At 44.1% G+C, this 23,090-nt stretch overlaps 1 protein-coding gene across 2 annotated transcripts in view; it reads left to right on the top strand.

The window, feature by feature from the left end:
* The window catches only part of galnt9 (polypeptide N-acetylgalactosaminyltransferase 9), a 70,310-nt gene extending 47,454 nt beyond the window's left edge, over nucleotides 1-22,856 (top strand). For both annotated transcript variants that reach the window (XM_063017640.1, XM_063017641.1), the window contains exons 8-13: nucleotides 4,076-4,193; nucleotides 9,165-9,350; nucleotides 14,495-14,632; nucleotides 16,162-16,257; nucleotides 19,347-19,514; nucleotides 21,029-22,856. In XM_063017640.1, coding sequence (XP_062873710.1) covers nucleotides 4,076-4,193; nucleotides 9,165-9,350; nucleotides 14,495-14,632; nucleotides 16,162-16,257; nucleotides 19,347-19,514; nucleotides 21,029-21,175 — 853 coding nt within the window. In that variant the 3' untranslated portion in view covers nucleotides 21,176-22,856. The remainder of the gene's footprint in view (nucleotides 1-4,075; nucleotides 4,194-9,164; nucleotides 9,351-14,494; nucleotides 14,633-16,161; nucleotides 16,258-19,346; nucleotides 19,515-21,028) is intronic.
* Nucleotides 22,857-23,090: the final 234 nt, after the last annotated feature.

Here is a 23,090-nt window from a genome sequence, read left to right on the forward strand (position 1 = left end):
CAGTATCTCATCATCCATCTAACCCAGTATCTCATCATACATCCAACCCAGTATCTCATCATACATCCAACCCAGTATCTCATCATACATCCAACCCAGTACATTACCATACATCTAACCCAGTATCTCATCATACATCCAACCCAGTATCTCATCATACATCCAACCCAGTATCTCATCATACATCCAACCCAGTACATTACCATACATCTAACCCAGTATCTCATCATACATCCAACCCAGTATCTCATCATACATCCAACCCAGTACATTACCATACATCCAACCCAGTATCTCATCATACATCCAACCCAGTACATTACCATACATCTAACCCAGTATCTCATCATCCATCTAACCCAGTACATTACCATACATCTAACCCAGTATCTCATCATCCATCTAACCCAGTATCTCATCATACATCCAACCCAGTATCTCATCATACATCTAACCCAGTATCTCATCATCCATCTAACCCAGTATCTCACCATACATCTAACCCAGTATCTCACCATCCATCTAACCCAGTATCTCATCATACATCCAACCCAGTATCTCATCATACATCCAACCCAGTACATTACCATACATCTAACCCAGTATCTCACCATACATCTAACCCAGTATCTCATCATACATCCAACCCAGTACATTACCATACATCTAACCCAGTATCTCATCATCCATCTAACCCAGTATCTCATCATCCATGTATCTCATCATACATCCAACCCAGTATCTCACCATCCATCTAACCCAGTATCTCACCACACATCTAACCCAGTATCTCATCATCCATCTAACCCAGTATCTCATCATACATCCAACCCAGTATCTCATCATCCATCCAACCCAGTATCTCATCATCCATCTAACCCAGTATCTCATCATCCATCTAACCCAGTATCTCATCATCCATCCAACCCAGTATCTCATCATCCATCTAACCCAGTATCTCATCATACATCCAACCCAGTATCTCACCATCCATCTAACCCAGTATCTCATCATACATCCAACCCAGTATCTCATCATACATCCAACCCAGTATCTCATCATACATCCAACCCAGTACATTACCATACATCTAACCCAGGATCTCATCATACATCCAACCCAGTATCTCATCATACATCCAACCCAGTACATTACCATACATCCAACCCAGTATCTCATCATACATCCAACCCAGTACATTACCATACATCTAACCCAGTATCTCATCATCCATCTAACCCAGTATCTCACCATACATCTAACCCAGTATCTCACCATCCATCTAACCCAGTATCTCATCATACATCCAACCCAGTATCTCATCATACATCCAACCCAGTACATTACCATACATCTAACCCAGTATCTCACCATACATCTAACCCAGTATCTCATCATCCATCTAACCCAGTATCTCACCATCCATCTAACCCAGTATCTCATGATACATCTAACCCAGTATCTCACCACACATCTAACCCAGTATCTCACCATACATCTAACCCAGTATCTCACCACACATCTAACCCAGTATCTCACCATACATCTAACCCAGTATCTCACCATACATCTAACCCAGTATCTCACCACACATCTAACCCAGTATCTCACCATACATCTAACCCAGTATCTCACCACACATCTAACCCAGTATCTCACCAAACATCTAACCCAGTATCTCATCATCCATCTAACCCAGTATCTCACCATACATCTAACCCAGTATCTCACCATACATCCAACCCAGTATCTCATCATCCATCTAACCCAGTATCTCACCATACATCTAACCCAGTATCTCACCATACATCCAACCCAGTATCTCATCATCCATCTAACCCAGTATCTCATCATACATCTAACCCAGTATCTCATCATCCATCTAACCCAGTATCTCATCATCCATCTAACCCAGTATCTCATCATCCATCCAACCCAGTATCTCATCATACATCCAACCCAGTATCTCACCATACATCTAACCCAGTATCTCATCATACATCTAACCCAGTATCTCATCATCCATCTAACCCAGTATCTCATCATCCATCTAACCCAGTATCTCATCATACATCTAACCCAGTATCTCATCATCCATCTAACCCAGTATCTCATCATCCATCTAACCCAGTATCTCATCATCCATCCAACCCAGTATCTCATCATACATCTAACCCAGTATCTCACCATACATCCAACCCAGTATCTCATCATCCATCTAACCCAGTATCTCATCATCCATCCAACCCAGTATCTCACCATCCATCTAACCCAGTATCTCACCATACATCTAACCCAGTATCTCACCATACATCCAACCCAGTATCTCATCATCCATCTAACCCAGTATCTCATCATCCATCTAACCCAGTATCTCATCATCCATCTAACCCAGTATCTCACCACACATCTAACCCAGTATCTCACCATACATCCAACCCAGTATCTCACCACACATCTAACCCAGTATCTCACCATACATCCAACCCAGTATCTCACCACACATCTAACCCAGTATCTCATCATCCATCTAACCCAGTATCTCATCATCCATCTAACCCAGTATCTCATCATCCATCTAACCCAGTATCTCACCACACATCTAACCCAGTATCTCACCATACATCCAACCCAGTATCTCACCACACATCTAACCCAGTATCTCATCATCCATCTAACCCAGTATCTCATCATCCATCTAACCCAGTATCTCACCACACATCTAACCCAGTATCTCATCATCCATCTAACCCAGTATCTCACCACACATCTAACCCAGTATCTCATCATCCATCTAACCCAGTATCTCACCACACATCTAACCCAGTATCTCATCATCCATCTAACCCAGTATCTCATCATCCATCTAACCCAGTATCTCATCATCCATCTAACCCAGTATCTCATCATCCATCTAACCCAGTATCTCATCATCCATCCAACCCAGTATCTCATCATACATCCAACCCAGTATCTCACCATACATCTAACCCAGTATCTCATCATACATCTAACCCAGTATCTCATCATCCATCTAACCCAGTATCTCATCATACATCTAACCCAGTATCTCATCATCCATCTAACCCAGTATCTCATCATCCATCTAACCCAGTATCTCATCATCCATCCAACCCAGTATCTCATCATACATCTAACCCAGTATCTCACCATACATCCAACCCAGTATCTCATCATCCATCTAACCCAGTATCTCATCATCCATCCAACCCAGTATCTCACCATCCATCTAACCCAGTATCTCACCATACATCTAACCCAGTATCTCATCATCCATCTAACCCAGTATCTCATCATCCATCTAACCCAGTATCTCATCATCCATCTAACCCAGTATCTCACCACACATCTAACCCAGTATCTCACCATACATCCAACCCAGTATCTCACCACACATCTAACCCAGTATCTCACCATACATCCAACCCAGTATCTCACCACACATCTAACCCAGTATCTCATCATCCATCTAACCCAGTATCTCATCATCCATCTAACCCAGTATCTCATCATCCATCTAACCCAGTATCTCACCACACATCTAACCCAGTATCTCACCATACATCCAACCCAGTATCTCACCATACATCCAACCCAGTATCTCACCATCCATCTAACCCAGTATCTCATCATCCATCTAACCCAGTATCTCATCATCCATCTAACCCAGTATCTCACCACACATCTAACCCAGTATCTCACCATACATCCAACCCAGTATCTCACCACACATCTAACCCAGTATCTCATCATCCATCTAACCCAGTATCTCATCATCCATCTAACCCAGTATCTCACCACACATCTAACCCAGTATCTCACCACACATCTAACCCAGTATCTCATCATCCATCTAACCCAGTATCTCACCACACATCTAACCCAGTATCTCATCATCCATCTAACCCAGTATCTCACCACACATCTAACCCAGTATCTCACCACACATCTAACCCAGTATCTCACCATCCATCTAACCCAGTAACATGACAGCACTTCAGTTTACCTAAGCTCTGTTTAAAACGTGGTGTATTTATTGATCTTTCTGATCCAGGACTCCTGCCATGATCGGCTGTTCGTTTGTGGTGGATCGGGAGTATTTTGGAGAGATGGGGCTCCTGGATCCAGGCATGGAGGTGTATGGAGGAGAGAACATTGAACTTGGAATGAGGGTAAGCAGCATCATGCACGTTTGGATCTCATCTCACCTCCCTCACCAGAGATATTGAGAATTCAGATCATTCAGTGAGGAGCAGCGCCGTGTAGACACTCCAGTTCCCCGTCCTAATTACAAATCAGCGGCGTGGCCTCGCTCGGATGAAGCTCTGATTCATTCCATCTACAAACATGCAGCATTTGGGCTCAATTTTAATCACATTTGTGCAGCTGATTTTCTTTACTGCAGGATCTAAAGTTGCTTTAAGGATGCACACCCACATCAGGAAACCCATCCACACCCTGAAGCCACAGCAAGGAGTTTCTGTAGATTATAGCAGCAGTGGGTTTACTAATACATTTATAGGATGGAAGGGTAGAAACGCTGGTGAATAGATGAATAAAGTGTGCTGGTCTACCAAGTTGGTCTCTGCAATCAGCATCACTGGTTCTGTATAAAAATCACAAAACACCAAAAGAAGATAAATGTGCTTTCATCTCCTGACTGGAATCACATTATAACACACACCGATCATCCATAACATTAAAACCACCTCCTTGTTCATTTTATCAGCTCCACTTACCATATAGAAGCACTTTGTAGTTCTTCAATCACTGACTGTAGTCCATCTGTTTCTCTGCATGCTTTGTTAGCCCCCTTTCACCCTGTTCTTCAATGGTCAGGACCACCACAGAGCAGGTAGTATTTAGGTGGTGGATCATTCTCGGCACTGCAGTGACACTGACATGGTGGTGGTGTGTTAGTGTGTGTTGTGCTGGTATGAGTGGATCAGACACAGCAGCGCTGCTGGAGTTTTTAAACACCTCACTGTCACTGCTGGACCGAGAATAGTCCACCGACCAAAAACATCCAGCCGACAGCGCCCCGTGGGCAGCGTCCTGTGACCACTGATGAAGGTCTAGAAGATGAGCGACTCAAACAGCAGCAATAGATGAGCGATCGTCTCTGACTTTACATCTACAAGGTGGACCGACTAGGTAGGAGCGTCTGATAGAGTGGACGGTGAGTGGACGCGGTGTTTAAAAACTCCAGCAGCGCTGCTGTGTCTGATCCACTCGTACCAGCACAACACACACTAACACACCACCACCATGTCAGTGTCACTGCAGTGCTGAGAATCATCCACCACCTAAATAATACCTGCTCTGTGGGGGTCCTGTGGGGGTCCTGACCATTGAAGAACAGCGTGGGTTTCCTCCCACAGTCCAAAAACATGCAATCAGGTTAAATGGAGACGCTGAATTGCCCTGTAGGTGAATGTGTGTGTGTGTGCCATGTGATGGACTGGCAACCCGTCCAGGGTGTTACTGTGTGCCTTGCGCCCATTGAAAAGCTGGGATAGGCTGTTAGGAAAGTGAGTGTTCACTGGGTTTGGAGTCAGCTTCTGAAATGGATTATGGGTAAAAAACTATACGAATTACACCTCTAGTGGTCTCGTTAGAGTAGGCTCTATGATGCGACATGACTTCTGTGTTTTGGACGGAGCCATTATGGACGTTAATGAGAAACGAACGACATTAAGAAGGTTCACCTGCTGCAGGTCTAAAGTTTAACGTGTGTTAAATACCAGAACAGAGCACAGAAACCTCTTCACAATGATCCAGATGTGTTCATTTCCCCTTTCGCAGGGGTCAGGCATGAAAACATTTTCTCTGCAGCGAGGGCTAGTGACCTTACACGTGTTCAGACAGACATGTGACCACGGGCCGTCTAAATACCATCTTCAGTCAATATCCTACAGCACATAGAGTTCTACTGTAACAGCTGTAAAAGAGCTCATTATCATGGATCGATACCCACGGTACTGCAGCTCACACGTCCTGAGGAACGGTGTAAGTGCCTGGAGCGCTCGCGATCATCACTCCTGCCTCTTCACGTCTTTATTTCCTTCTCAGGGCAGTTTAGCAAAAAGATCTGATATGAATCTGCTCCTATTCATGTACATCAGAGGGATTATAGTTTACATACACGGCTTTATCGAGCGGCTGGGCGCCCACACAGGGTCTGTTCCAAAACCTAGACTTAATATTTTCAAACAGGCCTTGATACATGTTTAACAAGAATGTTTTAATCGATTATTCAAAGCAAAAAAAATAAATAAATTATTAAATAAACTGTCTTTGGAATGCCATTTCAAACACACTCAGTTTAATACCACATTAAATCGACACTGAAATCCTTTAATTGGCTTTTTAAAGTCTCATCACTTTTTGATCCAGCAAGAAAAACAGCATGTCAGGAGGGAATGGGATTCAAATTGTGTTTAGCGTGGAGGCTAACGCTGGAAGGACGATTTCTCTAAAGCCTAATCCATCAGCGGAGCAGATCAATATGAGCGCTTTATACACTCCACTAACTGCTCGACGTTAATGAAAACAACACGAGCTCGACTTTAGTGCCTGTTCACACACTGATACCCCTTTTCCACCAAAAAATCATGGTTCTGGTTCTTGAACCGGTTCCGTTCGGGTTTCTCTGAACCTCGGTGTTCTGTAGAGAACCGACGCGCGTTTCCACCAGTTTTTGAGAACCAGGCAGCGTCATCAGCGGTGGGCGTTACCTAACCAAAGTTAAGAGCAGTAATAACATGGTGGAGTGTGTGGATTATGTGAGAGCATTTGTGCTGCTGTTACAGATGTTTGTTTTTATGTAAAAAGCAGCGATCTAACAATCGGTGATGAGAAGACGTGACGTGTTTGTCTCAGTTGTTGTTTTCTTTAGTTCACTGATGTAAGAAGCGTTTTGTGCTTCGGTTTCAACGCGACTCTCGGCACAAATAACCGATTTACTCAGCGCTCGTCTCGAGCGATAAAACATCATTAAAGTTCCACGACATGAACAAACATCTGTGTGAAATAAACATCAGATCCAGTCTAAAATACCACGTGTACCTGTGTTTAACTGGATTTACTTCTCGTGTGTTTATGCAGCTCGGGGAATTGAAAAAGCTTCACGCTTTATTTTTCACGTTAAGCGTGTTTCGTTCTGTCCGGGTCACTTTTATCTCGTCATATCACACAGTTCATCTTTTTAAAGGCGCTTTGCTTTGACCAGCCAGCAATAGGAAACCCGTTTGACCATGTTTCCCTCAGACACTGCTGATCATAACGGTCGATAGCACAGCTGAGCTTCGTACTCAAGCTCTCCAGAGATCTCAAGATTAAGGCTTTTATGTAATTAGGATGTAAAGAACGCAGACAGAATTGCTGTACTTAGAAGTCAGCACCGGGCAACGCGGTGGCTCGGTGGGTAGCACTGTCACCCCACAGCAAGAAAGCCCTGGGTTTGATTTCCAGGTCAAGCAGTCTGGGTCCTTTCTGTATGGAGTTTGCATGATCTCCCCATGTCCCACAGTCCAAAGACATGCAGTCATGATAACAGGTAATACAAAATTGTCTGTGTCTGACAGACACATACATACATACTTTATTTATCCCGAAGGAAATTATTGGTCTCCAGTAGTTTAACAAGCAAAAGAAGAGAAACTAATACAAATACAAAATAAAGTAAGTAAATAAGGTGCATTTATACAGCATATGGTCTATATAAGGATATTGTTATAGTTATAAATACTGTATATACAATGTATTGTTATAGTTATCGGTTATGGGTATATATATATATAGAATATGAATATAGACTGTGTATCAGATATAAAATATATCAGACATAGGTATGGATAAGTATAATAGTGGTAATATACGGATGATGATGATGATAATAGTAGCAATATATAAATAGATAATAATATAATAATATAGTATAGATATATACATACAGGTATGAATACAAGAACGTAACAATCAGGCAGGAGTATGTAGTCTTGGAAATGGCGGTACAAGTGTGTGTTTGAGTTTGTTGACTGGGTTTAACGACCCCGTCGGTGTGTGGTGTTAAACAGTCTGACTGCCTGGGGTACAAAAGACTTCACTTGGTTGACATTTATTATAAAAAGTAAAATTGAAGTATATTTCAATAATACCACAATTCTCATCGTCAAAGCAGCAACTCACATCAGTGCAGCTCCTAATAAACGCCAAATATTTTTCCTCTTTCTCCATTTTCACTTTATCTTTCATTTCTTGTGATTCTGATGTTTAATCCACACTGAAATGTTTAAGAATTATGTACAGATTTTGTGAGACCTGCTTTGTTTTATGGCTTGAAGGTGGCGGCACTGACGAAAAGGCTTTAAAAGACTTTATACATCCGCTCACTGGGTGTTTCATCAGGTCCATCTAGCATAAAGCCACATCGCATAATTATACAATTACTAAAATGTCAGGGCGGCAAGGTGGCTAAGTGGGTAGCGCTGTCATGTCTGTGTGGGTTTACTCCGGGTGCTCCGGTTTCCTCCCACAGTCCAAAAACATGCAAGTGAGGTGAATTGGAGATACGAAATTGTGCATGACTTGTGAACCGATGAATCTTGTGTGGTGAGTAACAACCGTTCCTGTCATGACTGTAACCACAGTGTCAAACACCACGTTACAATCCTACAACGGAGACTATTCTGGTTTATCCCCAGCGCATGACTATGCCTCTTGTTAATCAGTCAATGTTCTTTGTTAGCCTGTGTTAGCACAGCTTAGGGGTTAGGTTCCTGTTTAGCATGTTTAGATTAGTGGTAGCATTAGCATAGCTCATGTGTATGTATGTCTTGTTCTAGCCTGTGTTGTATAATCTCGTCGTGTCCTTGGTTATTATTAAACCTAGTTTAAACGTCTCTGCGTGTGTGTCCGACCCCTCTTGTCTTGTCCTAGCCCTAAATCCTAAAGGGGCCACCATATCCACCGCTGAGTGGCTGAGTGGAATCTGTGATCATCTGAAGACTGAGGCTTCAAATCCTGGTCTTTTTTTAAGCTGCTACTGTCGGGCCCTTGAGACCGGCTCTGATTTCTCCATGTTACGACTGAACCTGCATTCCTACCCCGAACGCTGACACAGAGATTTCATGTTTCTGTAGGTGTGGCAGTGTGGGGGCAGTATGGAGGTGTTGCCGTGCGCCCGGGTCGCTCATATCGAACGCACCAAGAAGCCGTACAACAACGACATCGACTACTACGCCAAACGCAACGCGCTGAGAGCCGCCGAGGTCTGGATGGACGAGTTCAAATCCCACGTCTACATGGCCTGGAACATCCCCATGAACGTGAGTGCTACTGCGACTGCAGATCACAATTGAGACACATCCATAATTAAACCCCACTGCAGTGAATTATGACCCTGTAATTATGACTGATCATAATATTAATAATTAATGTGTGTCCGGAATCGAAAGGGCGGCGGAGCGTAAGAATGATTCCATGAATCCCATAATCCTCTGCTGAGCTAATGGGAGCTGCTAATACTAACACCCGTAATTAAAGAGCTGATGAGCCGTATAGCATCAAAGCTAATGAAGGACCATGCAGCGAGGGTCCTAGCTGACTGACGGCCCGAAGAATAAACTCTCTAAAAAAATTTCTTTCTGTCATTCATCCCTCCAGCTACATACGGGGGACGTTTCTGACCAAAAGTATGTGGACACCTAATCAGAAGCTTTGTTGGACATCCTACTCCAAAACCATGGGCTTTAATATGGTGTGGGAATTTGTGCCCGTTTAGTTGAGAAGTGGATGAGAAGTCTCAAGTCTTGGTAGGGTGGGTGGAGGTCAGGGCTCCGTACGTAGCACACCAGCACCGAGATTCTGAACTCCTCGGTTCGGAACTCGGTGTTGCCTCCGGTCGGCTGGGCGCCATCTGGCGGGCATAATTGGCAGTGCCTGCAGCAGATACTACTTGGCCACCGTATCTGCAGGGTGGGGGGCCGGACTATGTGCGGGTGGGCGGGTCTTCATACGCTGTGTGAGGACCCTGATTGGCGGAAGAGAGGAGGGCTGTGCACGCGTCGGAAGAGGCGTGTACAGCGACGTGCTCTCCTCAGATGTAATCGGGTATCTCTCAGCAGCGGAAGACAGATTGAGTCGCTAAGTCGGGAGGAAAAAATGGGGAGAAAAATGCGTTAGGAAAAAAAAGAAAACGAATAATGACAAACCATCATCGCCCCACAGGGGTACAATCACTAAAACCTCAGCAAACTCAAAGCAAGACAGGAAACACAGAAACAGAATGAAGAAGAGCTGGATTGTCACTATTGCCAGCTACTCGATCCACCATCCAGTGACCCAGCTCTGCAGATAAAACAAGAGAAAGAGATATTACACATTATATAACAGTTAGTTCCGACCGTACAATCTGATTGGTTGAGAAGCGTTCTAACTGTGCTGATATTGGTGATAACGGCACGGCCTTTTCACACCACAACTGTATTACTCCGCTGACGCGTTGCCAGTAACGACGAGCTTCATGCAAACAAACGCTCACGCAGGCGACACCGACTTTATTCCCGATCGCGTTTTAAATCCGTTATCTGATATACAATTTAGTGCACTATGTAGGGAACATGAATGTGTTATCTGATACACAATCTAGTGCACTGTGTAGGGAACATTAATGCGTTATCTGATATACAATCTAGTGCACTATGTAGGGAACATGAATGTGTTATCTGATATACAATCTAGTGCACTATGTAGGGAACATTAATGCGTTATCTGATATACAATCTAGTGCACTGTGTAGGGAACATGAATGTGTTATCTGATACACAATCTAGTGCACTGTGTAGGGAACATTAATGCGTTATCTGATATACAATCTAGTGCACTATGTAGGGAACATTAATGCGTTATCTGATATACAATCTAGTGCACTATGTAGGGAACATGAATGTGTTATCTGATACACAATCTAGTGCACTGTGTAGGGAACATTAATGCGTTATCTGATATACAATCTAGTGCACTATGTAGGGAACATTAATGCGTTATCTGATATACAATCTAGTGCACTATGTAGGGAACATGAATGTGTTATCTGATACACAATCTAGTGCACTGTGTAGGGAACATTAATGCGTTATCTGATATACAATCTAGTGCACTATGTAGGGAACATGAATGTGTTATCTGATACACAATCTAGTGCACTATGTAGGGAACATGAATGCGTTATCTGATACACAATCTAGTGCACTATGTAGGGAACATGAATGTGTTATCTGATACACAATCTAGTGCACTATGTAGGGAACATGAATGCGTTATCTGATACACAATCTAGTGCACTATGTAGGGAACATGAATGTGTTATCTGATACACAATCTAGTGCACTATGTAGGGAACATGAATGTGTTATCTGATACACAATCTAGTGCACTGTGTAGGGAACATTAATGCGTTATCTGATATACAATCTAGTGCACTATGTAGGGAACATGAATGTGTTATCTGATACACAATCTAGTGCACTATGTAGGGAACATGAATGTGTTATCTGATACACAATCTAGTGCACTGTGTAGGGAACATTAATGCGTTATCTGATACACAATCTAGTGCACTATGTAGGGAACATGAATGTGTTATCTGATACACAATCTAGTGCACTATGTAGGGAACATGAATGCGTTATCTGATACACAATCTAGTGCACTATGTAGGGAACATGAATGTGTTATCTGATACACAATCTAGTGCACTATGTAGGGAACATTAATGCGTTATCTGATACACAATCTAGTGCACTATGTAGGGAACATGAATGTGTTATCTGATACACAATCTAGTGCACTGTGTAGGGAACATGAATGTGTTATCTGATACACAATCTAGTGCACTATGTAGGGAACATGAATGCGTTATCTGATACACAATCTAGTGCACTATGTAGGGAACATGAATGCGTTATCTGATACACAATCTAGTGCACTATGTAGGGAACATGAATGCGTTATCTGATACACAATCTAGTGCACTATGTAGGGAACATGAATGCGTTATCTGATACACAATCTAGTGCACTATGTAGGGAACATGAATGTGTTATCTGATACACAATCTAGTGCACTATGTAGGGAACATTAATGCGTTATCTGATACACAATCTAGTGCACTATGTAGGGAACATGAATGTGTTATCTGATACACAATCTAGTGCACTGTGTAGGGAACATGAATGTGTTATCTGATACACAATCTAGTGCACTATGTAGGGAACATGAATGCGTTATCTGATACACAATCTAGTGCACTATGTAGGGAACATGAATGCGTTATCTGATACACAATCTAGTGCACTATGTAGGGAACATGAATGCGTTATCTGATACACAATCTAGTGCACTATGTAGGGAACATGAATGCGTTATCTGATACACAATCTAGTGCACTATGTAGGGAACATGAATGTGTTATCTGATACACAATCTAGTGCACTATGTAGGGAACATGAATGCGTTATCTGATACACAATCTAGTGCACTATGTAGGGAACATGAATGCGTTATCTGATACACAATCTAGTGCACTATGTAGGGAACATGAATGCGTTATCTGATACACAATCTAGTGCACTATGTAGGGAACATGAATGTGTTATCTGATACACAATCTAGTGCACTGTGTAGGGAACATGAATGTGTTATCTGATACACAATCTAGTGCACTATGTAGGGAACATGAATGCGTTATCTGATACACAATCTAGTGCACTATGTAGGGAACATGAATGCGTTATCTGATACACAATCTAGTGCACTATGTAGGGAACATGAATGCGTTATCTGATACACAATCTAGTGCACTATGTAGGGAACATGAATGCGTTATCTGATACACAATCTAGTGCACTATGTAGGGAACATGAATGCGTTATCTGATACACAATCTAGTGCACTATGTAGGGAACATGAATGTGTTATCTGATACACAATCTAGTGCACTATGTAGGGAACATTAATGCGTTATCTGATACACAATCTAGTGCACTATGTAGGGAACATGAATGTGTTATCTGATACACAATCTAGTGCACTGTGTAGGGAACATGAATGTGTTATCTGATACACAATCTAGTGCACTATGTAGGGAACATGAATGCGTTATCTGATACACAATCTAGTGCACTATGTAGGGAACATGAATGCGTTATCTGATACACAATCTAGTGCACTATGTAGGGAACATGAATGCGTTATCTGATACACAATCTAGTGCACTATGTAGGGAACATGAATGCGTTATCTGATACACAATCTAGTGCACTATGTAGGGAACATGAATGTGTTATCTGATACACAATCTAGTGCACTATGTAGGGAACATGAATGCGTTATCTGATACACAATCTAGTGCACTATGTAGGGAACATGAATGCGTTATCTGATACACAATCTAGTGCACTATGTAGGGAACATGAATGCGTTATCTGATACACAATCTAGTGCACTATGTAGGGAACATGAATGTGTTATCTGATACACAATCTAGTGCACTGTGTAGGGAACATGAATGTGTTATCTGATATACAATCTAGTGCACTATGTAGGGAACATGAATGCGTTATCTGATACACAATCTAGTGCACTATGTAGGGAACATGAATGTGTTATCTGATACACAATCTAGTGCACTATGTAGGGAACATGAATGCGTTATCTGATACACAATCTAGTGCACTATGTAGGGAACATGAATGCGTTATCTGATACACAATCTAGTGCACTATGTAGGGAACATGAATGCGTTATCTGATACACAATCTAGTGCACTATGTAGGGAACATGAATGTGTTATCTGATACACAATCTAGTGCACTGTGTAGGGAACATGAATGTGTTATCTGATACACAATCTAGTGCACTATGTAGGGAACATGAATGCGTTATCTGATACACAATCTAGTGCACTATGTAGGGAACATGAATGCGTTATCTGATACACAATCTAGTGCACTATGTAGGGAACATGAATGCGTTATCTGATACACAATCTAGTGCACTGTGTAGGGAACATGAATGTGTTTGTAACGCGAACAGTTAGCTTAATAGCCCAGTTAGCAGCTCCTAGGAGTTCTGTTCTCACCCATAATCCTTTGGTGTGTGTGAGAGGGTTTTTTTTTTCCTTCGGAGGTTCTTGCCTTTTTCTTCTTGTTGTTCTTACCTCCCTGAAATGACTTTTTGAAACTTGTGATGTCTGCTCTGTAGTGTTAAACTTTATATTGGTTGTGGAACTACTTTTTGGCGGAAGGTTTTGTCAATATTAAAGCATATTTATTATGAAATTCGGGGCTTCTTTGATTTATTTTCTTTCTTTTTTTTGTAAAAACTGTTGTATAAAAGCACTAGAACACTCGAGGTCGTGTGTTATCGCCAATGATGATGATGATAACGAACGTTCCTGAACGTGTTTCAGAACCCTGGCGTGGATTTCGGCGACGTCTCTGAGCGAGTGGCTCTGAGGAACCGACTGAAGTGTAAGAGTTTCCGCTGGTATCTTCAGCACGTCTATCCAGAAATGAGGATCTACAACGACACCATCACGTACGGGGAGGTGAGAACGTCGGCATTCGGCACCGGAACGTTAATGATGCTGGATCACACACTTCAATCCACACTTTGCTGCTCAGCTCTGTGATCCTAAAGATGCCATAACACCTGGTTATAATGCACGTGTACCTGAAACCTTCTGCACAGATTGGATATAACGTCACTTTTTGGAAGCTTTATTACAGCTGAACAACCCTGTGCACTGAGGGTGACGTTGTTCAGCACCTGGAACAGCAGCTCATACTTTTGCTGATAATGCTGCTGCCATGCAGTTTCCAGTGTGTGTGTGTGTGTGTGTGTGTGTGTGTGTGTGTGGGCCCACTTAAAACATCTTCCTATGTTCCTGTTTGTGTCAACACACTCCCTCACACACTCCCTCACACACTCCCTCACACACACACACTCAGATACAGTAAAGCAGGACACTATAACCGAGTACCTCCCAATTATTACTGTGCAGTCACTATAGCTCACTGTGGTGGAACATCAGGAGATACGTTCCTGGACGAGACTTCCTAAACAAGCAGCAGATTTACGGTTCCTTCAGGTCTCTGGGCTCAATTCCCATCATAGAAGAACTGGAAGCTTAGTCATTTGGCACAACTTCCACATTTAAGTGTGTGAAGGTCTCACAAGGATGCTCACTGGTTCACTGGTCTGCGTCCACGAGCTTTTTTTTACCCAGTTGCGTTATGCTTCCTCTCTACTGGACTGGGAGACTAAACCGACACACCCGCCCTCCGACACGTGTGCAGTACCCGGCTGGATCATATGCGGATCAGCTTTGTGTACAGAGAGCCACACCCTGATCAGCATTATTCCTCGACTCTGTGCAGACGCCATCAATCGGCCAGCAGCCGCTCAGGTGGCGCAGCGGTAAAAAAGACACGCTGCAACCAGAGCTGGATTCTGAGTACGTGGTATCGAGTCCAGCTCTGCCTCCCCGGTTCGAGGCTGAGCGGCTGTATGAGCAACGATTGGCCGATTGCTCAGTTAGGGGGCGGGACAAAGAACCGGATGCGGGTCTCTCTCTGTCAGAATGCGATTACGACCTCTGCCGACTGATCAGAGGCGCCTGCGCAGAGATGAGGAGGAGCGCCCTTAGGGTGTGTCTCTCCGCATGCAACGCTAGGTGGCGCCACACTCATCAGTGTGCGGGTGGCAGAAATGCATCCGGCTGCTGCCCATGTTTCGGAGGGGATACGGGTTAGCTTCGATCTCCTGGGTCAGGGCGGGGTTCGGCTTTTTCAGCCACATCCCAAAAACAGACCCTACAGGGCAAACTCAGGACCCCCTCAGAACGTCTGGAGATCCACGGGGGAGCTGCAACACAACACAAGGCCAGGGCTGGAGAAATCTAGGCTGATCTATGCAGCCCACTGCCACCCTGACCCCCATCAGCGGACCAGATGAGTCCGGTCTCAAATTACCCAGGGCAGGAAAACCCTGATGGAATTATTTTAGTGTAAAAGTGATTCTGAAAGTGAGTCTGAGTGTCTGTTTTAATCTGTGTGTGTGTGTGTGTGTGTGTAGGTGAGGAACAGTAAAGCGAGCGGTTATTGCCTGGATCAGGGATCAGAAGATGATAATAGAGCAATCCTCTACCCCTGTCATGGCATGTCGTCTCAGGTAAGATGTCTGTCCACTCAGATTTGTGTTTAAAAAGCACTTTGGTCCAGTAATCGAATCAGATCGAAAGTATTTGGTCAGACAGGATGAAAAGAATGAAGCGCGTTCACTTAAATGTAGACGTCTCAGCCACTGCTGGGTAGATACACACGTGTCTTATCTTATCCTGTTTAATCTAGGATGAATGTATTAAAAGGGTGTCAGGGTTGATAGCGCTGTTGCCTCACAGTAAGAGGCTCTACCTCCTGTGCTCTATTTCCTGGGTCAATTCTGTGTGGAGTTTGCATGTTCTCCCCGTGTCTGTGCAGGTTTCCTCCTGCATTGTCCTTCCACAAGTCTGTAGACGTGCAGTCAGACCAAATGGAGCTAGTAAAATTGTCCTAAGTGTGTGAGTGTGTGTGTGTGTCTGCCCTCTGGCACAGGACTGACCCACTGATTAGAATGGAAAGCCTTTATTTGTCATATATACATATACAGATATAAGGTTAAGGACCTCGCTTAAGGTCAGCGGTCAGCTGGGCACCATCTAGCGGGCATTAATGGCAGTGCCTGCAGCAGACACGTTTCTGCAAGGGCGGGATAACCAGACTATGTGGGTGGGGTGTTCAAACGCCGTGTAGGCATCCTGATTAGCAGATAGAGAGGTAAAAGAAAGGACTGTGCGCAGGTCAGAGGAGGCGTGAGCAGCGGTATACCTTCACCTCGACTGTAATCAGGGATCCACCAGCAGCGGAAGATAAACTGACTACGATAAATCAGGAGAAATAAAGAGAAAAAAAACATCTTATTATTATTATGTACATCAATCTGAGGGAGAAAGAAAAGAGAGAAACTGCAGTTATTTTGCGTTTTCGTCCTGGATGTTTTTAATATCTGAGCCACAAAGGTGGAACATTTCCAGCTAAAAACTGGAGGGGTAACGAGAAAGTCACAGGTTCACACCCCACCACTGTTAGTTACTACAGCTCTTAACCCTCAGTTGATGAATTGTGTATACCGTGTATATCGTATACCGCCTTTGCAACAATAGAACATCAAGGTTCTGCGGGGACTTAATTATAAGTGGAAATTCTTATTTTTGGAACACTAACTACTGGCGCTACAGGCTGGGGCTGGACTTTAGTGAGCTCTTGTCACTAGGCTATATACAGTATAATTCAATAAACCTTTTCTCTTTTCACTGGTAATAAGGTTATTAAAATTAATATTCTGGTCTGGATGATCAGACGTGGAGACGTAATAACTGGGATGAATAACCAGCGCATCATTGTTGCAGGATTAAACCTTCCAGAGCGATAAGAGTGTCCCGATCACGTCATCCCCTCCATCACGCACCGGGACAAATAAACGTGCCGCCGCTGTTCGATCGAGCCGCTCTATACGAAGAGCGTAGTCTGTCCACGCGCCAGCAGATAGATTTCACGGCTAATCAATTATCTACAGGTGCTTTTGTTCTGGCGTTTACGTCGATTTGCTCCGAGCGATCGTTTCATTCTGTCGGCCACACAATGGGATGAGCTTAAGGTCTCCTCTGACTGTCACCTGACCTCGCCATCTAATATCCAAATATTGTCTTTCAGCTGAATTATTGAGCATCACACAGAGCCGTCGTTTCTATATCTATCTTAATGGACTCCGTCTACACTGCGAGTGCGAGGGGTCAGCGTTTCTCCAAATTTATTTATTTATTTATTTATTTATTTATTTATTAGGATTTTAACGTCATGTTTTACACTTTGGTTTTATTCGTGAGACGACAGGTAGCTACTGCTTACACAAGATTCATCAGTTCAGGTTTGATAGGCAGTTGTAGCTTAGTGGTTAGAGTACTGGACTAGTAATCAAAAGGTCCCTGGTTCAAGGTTGTCACTGTTGGGCCCTTGAGCAAGGCCCTTAACACTCAATTGCTTGGACTGTATACTGTCACCATATTGTAAGTTGCTTTGGATAAATGCTAAAAATGTCAATATCAGACACAGTCATGGATGATTTTGTATCTCCAGTTCATTTCACTTGCACATCTTTGGACTGTGGGAGGAAACTCACACGGACACGGGGAGAACATGCAAACTCCACACAGAAAGGACTCAGACCGCCCCGCCTGGGGATCGTACCCAGGACCTTCTTACACTTGTGACAGTACACAGTCTAAACAATTGAGGCTTAAGGACCTTGCTCAGGGGCCCAACAGTGACAACCTGGTGGTGGTGGGGCTTGAACCAGCAACCTTCTGATTACTAGTCAGTGGTGAAGGTACTGGACTGAGGGCTGAGGCCGGCACGCGCCCCCTCTGACGCATGCACAGCCGCCGATCACTTCATTTCACCTGTTGGGTCGAGATCAAACAGAGCGCAGTATTGAGTCACTGCCCTCCATGCAGGCGTCTAGACCGGTCAGCAGAGGTCGCACTTACACCAGTGCTGAGCAACACTGTTTAAGCCGTCGTCCTTCCGCCTGTGTTGCTATGCAGCACCCACACAACGTTCTGCTCTGTTAAGAGCGTAATGCGCCGGTCGAGTGGGCGCCCTCTAGCAGGCACACTTGGCAGTGCCTGCAGCAGACAAAATTGGCCATCAGGTCTCTGTCGGGAAAAGACCGGACTAATAAATGGGCGGGGTCTTCAAACGCTGTATAAGGACCCTGGTTAGCAGCACGATGTGTCTGTGCAGAAGTGGATGAAAAAGAAGGGGACTCCGCACGGGTTACCGAATCGGGTTACGCTAAAATCAGGAGAAATGGAGTGTAATGCAGTAATGATGGACGTATGATCCTTAATGTAAACTGATAAGATGGCGTCTGGATGGGTGCCGTGTCGGGACGGTCCTGCTGCTGCTGATGATGATGTGGTGCGTCTTGTTGCTCCTGCTGTTTCGATGATGAGAATCGATATGGAGAGAATCTAACGTTCTCCTGCGTGATGGATTCAGTTTATAAAATGTACTGATGAATCCTGAAGAGCAGCTCAGTGCTGTCAGAAACATCACGCTCAGATTCTTTTTCTGTCTCTAACTGAACCGTCCGTCTTTATTTGTGTTCTTCTATCCTCAGCCGTTCTGTAACTGCACTTTTTCTCCCGTTACATATTTCAGCTAGCGCGGTACTCCACAGAGGGGCTGCTGCAGTTAGGACCCCTGGGCTCAACCACGTTCCTGCCCGATACCAAATGTCTGATCGATGACGGGCGGGGTCGAACGCCGAGCTTGAAGAAATGTGAGGCCGTATCCCGATCCTCACAGAGACTCTGGGATTTCACGCAGGTACAGTAAATAATCCAGAGCCATGAGTTTTATCCTGTGGGATGAACCCCGCCCGTGAACCATGGTGCTCTGGGAAACGGGCTTTCAGTTATATCAGTTTATAAATTCCTCTTATAGTTTCTTATATCTCACATGTTGAGTACAGCCCATGCTAACTCCTCTCCACTGTTTAAGCACCATTAATAGGCAATGGATGGATAGATAGATAAATAGAAGGAAAGATGGATGGCTGGATTAATGGATTGATTAATTGGTTGATGGATGACTGGGTGGATGGATGAGTGAATAGATGGATGGATGAATGAGTGGATGGATGAATAGATGGATGGATCTATGACTGGATGGATGGACTGATGAGTGGATGGATGGATCTATGACTGAATAGATGGGGGATGGATGGATGGATGGATGAATTGGTTGATGGATGACTGGTTGAATGGATGGATGGATGAGTGGATGGATGGATCTATGACTGAATAGATGGGGGATGGATGGATGGATTGGTTGATGGATGACTGGTTGAATGGATGAGTGGATGGATGGATGGATCTATGACTGAATAGATGGGTGAATGAATGGATGGATGGATGAATTGGTTGATGGATGACTGGTTGAATGGATGGATGGATGAGTGGATGGATGGATCTATGACTGAATAGATGGATGAATGGATGAATTGGTTGATGGAAGACTGGGTGGATGGATGGATTGGTGGGTAGGTGGATGACTGGACAGATGAATAGATGGATGGATGAATAGATGGATGGATGAATAGATGGGTGGATGAATTGATGAGTGGGTGGATGGATGAATTGGTTGATGGAAGACTGGTTGAATGGATGGATGGATGAGTGGATGGATGGATCTATGACTGAATAGATGGGTGGATGAATGGATGAATGGATGAATTGGTTGATGGAAGACTGGGTGGATGGATGGATTGGTGGGTAGGTGGATGACTGGACGGATGAATAGATGGACGGATGAATAGATGGGTGGATGGATGGATCTATGACTGAATAGATGGATGAATGGAAGAATGGATGAATTGGTTGATGGAAGACTGGGTGGATAGATGGATTGGTGGGTAGGTGGATGACTGGATGGATGAATAGATGGACGGATGAATAGATGAGTGGGTGGATGGATGAATTGGTTGATGGAAGACTGGTTGAATGGATGGATGGATGAGTGGATGGATGGATCTATGACTGAATAGATGGATGAATGGATGAATTGGTTGATGGAAGACTGGGTGGATGGATGGATTGGTGGGTAGGTGGATGACTGGACGGATGAATAGATGAGTGGGTGGGTTGATGGATTGATGAGTGGGTGGGTTGATGAGTGGGTGGATGGATGAGTGGGTGGGTTGATGGATTAGTGGGTGGGTTGATGGATGGATGGATGAATAGATGGATTGATTAGTGGATGGGTTGATGGATTAGTGGGTGGGTTGATGGATGGATGGAGGTGTACAGAATAATGTTGTTTGTGATGGGTGTGTTTTTCAGAACGGGCCGATTATAAACAGGGACAGCGGTCGCTGTCTGGAGGTGGAAATGTCCAAGGATGCAAGTTTCGGGCTGCGCCTGGTCATGCAGCGATGTTCAGGACAGAAGTGGATGATACGGAACTGGATCAAACACCCCAAACACTGAAGTAACTAATAAACATGCTGCAGGAGTCACCAGCTCCTCTCTGCTTCCTGAGCGACGGATTAAACGTCAGCTGTCCGTCTGCTGACGCCACCGTGCAGTTTTGGTCGAGACTGAGACGCCCGTCTGTTGGGCGGAGGTGTTTCTGATCAGCGGGAGGGATGAGACGAACCACTACGGTGATGAACCGGAGAGCATCACTGTACAGACCTCTGCTGCTGGGGTTGAAGATAAATGCACCACTCCTATAATCTCATACACCTTACCAACAGTTTACATTCGATTACAGGTCCAGACTCTACTGAGGGAAGATTCTCCCGCTCTGCATCTCATCTTTGTTTTATCTCAGTTTACATCAGGAGAGACGTTCTACCAAAGCTGTTACGTTGGGGTTCAAATGAACGTCCCGATTTAGCACCCACTATTAGGGCGCGTTCATATAAAAAGGGGCAAACCGTGAGCCTTGGTGCAAACCATCGTTTTGCTGGTCTGAATGTGCATCAGTGTGGAATAAGGTGCAGATCCAGGGTTACAGCTCCACATGTATCTGTGTTTATCTGGATTCTCCTCCCTGTTTCACTTTTAAACTTGTGTTACAGCTCCAGCTTCTGAGAAATGGTGAGAATCAGAATCAGCTTCTCCCAGAGTCTAAAACGCTTCTGGTTCAGAATAAAGCTTCACGTGGTTTAATGTAGTAAAAGAAGGAGACAGGAGCACTAAACTTCTCTTCATTATTACTGCTCATAAGTTCCTCCACTAATCACATTCCTCACTCGCTGTTTTACTACAATAAGTCACGCTAAGCTTCGTTCACGTTGGGACGCTCAGGTGGCGCAGCGGTAAAAAAACACAGTAGAACACCAGAGCTGGGATCTCGAATACATGGTATCGGGTCTCGGCTCTGCCTGCCGGTTGGGCTGAGCAGCCACAAGCTGGATGGGGTCCCTCTCTTAACTAATGCAATTACGACCTCTGCTGGCTGATTGATGGCGCCTGCACAGAGATGAGAAAAGAGTGCTGTCAGGGTGTGTCTCTCCGTACACAACGCTGAGCTGCACTGCACTCGTCAAAGAGTAGGTGATAAGATGCATACGGCTGCTGCCCACGTGTCGGAGGGTGCGTGGGTTAGATTCGTTCTCCTCAATCAGGGCGGGGATCGGCATCGGTGGAGAGGAAGCGTGACGCAATCGGGCGATTGGACTCGGAAAAAGGGAGAAAAAGGGAGAAAATGCTTAAACAATATATGTACAGTATATATTTAAAAAAATAAGTTTTGTTCACGTTAAGCGTTGTTCGTACGGCCTGAGTCGCTTTTACCGCCTCGTATCAAACAGTCCGTCTCACTGGAGGAGCTTTGAAAAGGTCAGCAAACCGGGTCAAAGTTTAATCAGGTGAACAGAAATCGCAAAAGTGCCGTCAGCGTAATCGGTTTTGTCGCTTCTCATGTGAACGCGCCCTTATACCAGCGGGTACCTGGGTACGGAAATCGTTCTCTTTGTTAAGCAGGTAGATTCGAATTGTTTCAGATTGACCGTCCAGCATGTAGGTGATCTCACTGCACCTGAGCTACGACCCCGCCCAACAGTTTCTGAGATAAAAATGCACTTTTATTTCATTCTGAATAATAGATCTATTTAATATACAGTGTATCACAAAAGTAAGTACACCCCTCACATTTCTGCAAATATTTTATTATATCTTTTCATGGGACAACACTATAGAAATAAAACTTGGATATAACTTAGAGTAGTCAGTGTACAGCTTGTATAGCAGTGTAGATTTACTGTCTTCTGAAAATAACTCAACACACAGCCATTAATGTCTAAATAGCTGCAACATAAGTGAGTACACCCCACAGTGAACATGTCCAAATTGTGCCCAAAGTGTCAATATTTTGTGTGACCACCATTATTATCCA

The sequence above is a fragment of the Trichomycterus rosablanca genome, chromosome 21, assembly GCF_030014385.1.
Source record: "Trichomycterus rosablanca isolate fTriRos1 chromosome 21, fTriRos1.hap1, whole genome shotgun sequence".
NCBI classification, from domain to species: domain Eukaryota; kingdom Metazoa; phylum Chordata; class Actinopteri; order Siluriformes; family Trichomycteridae; genus Trichomycterus; species Trichomycterus rosablanca.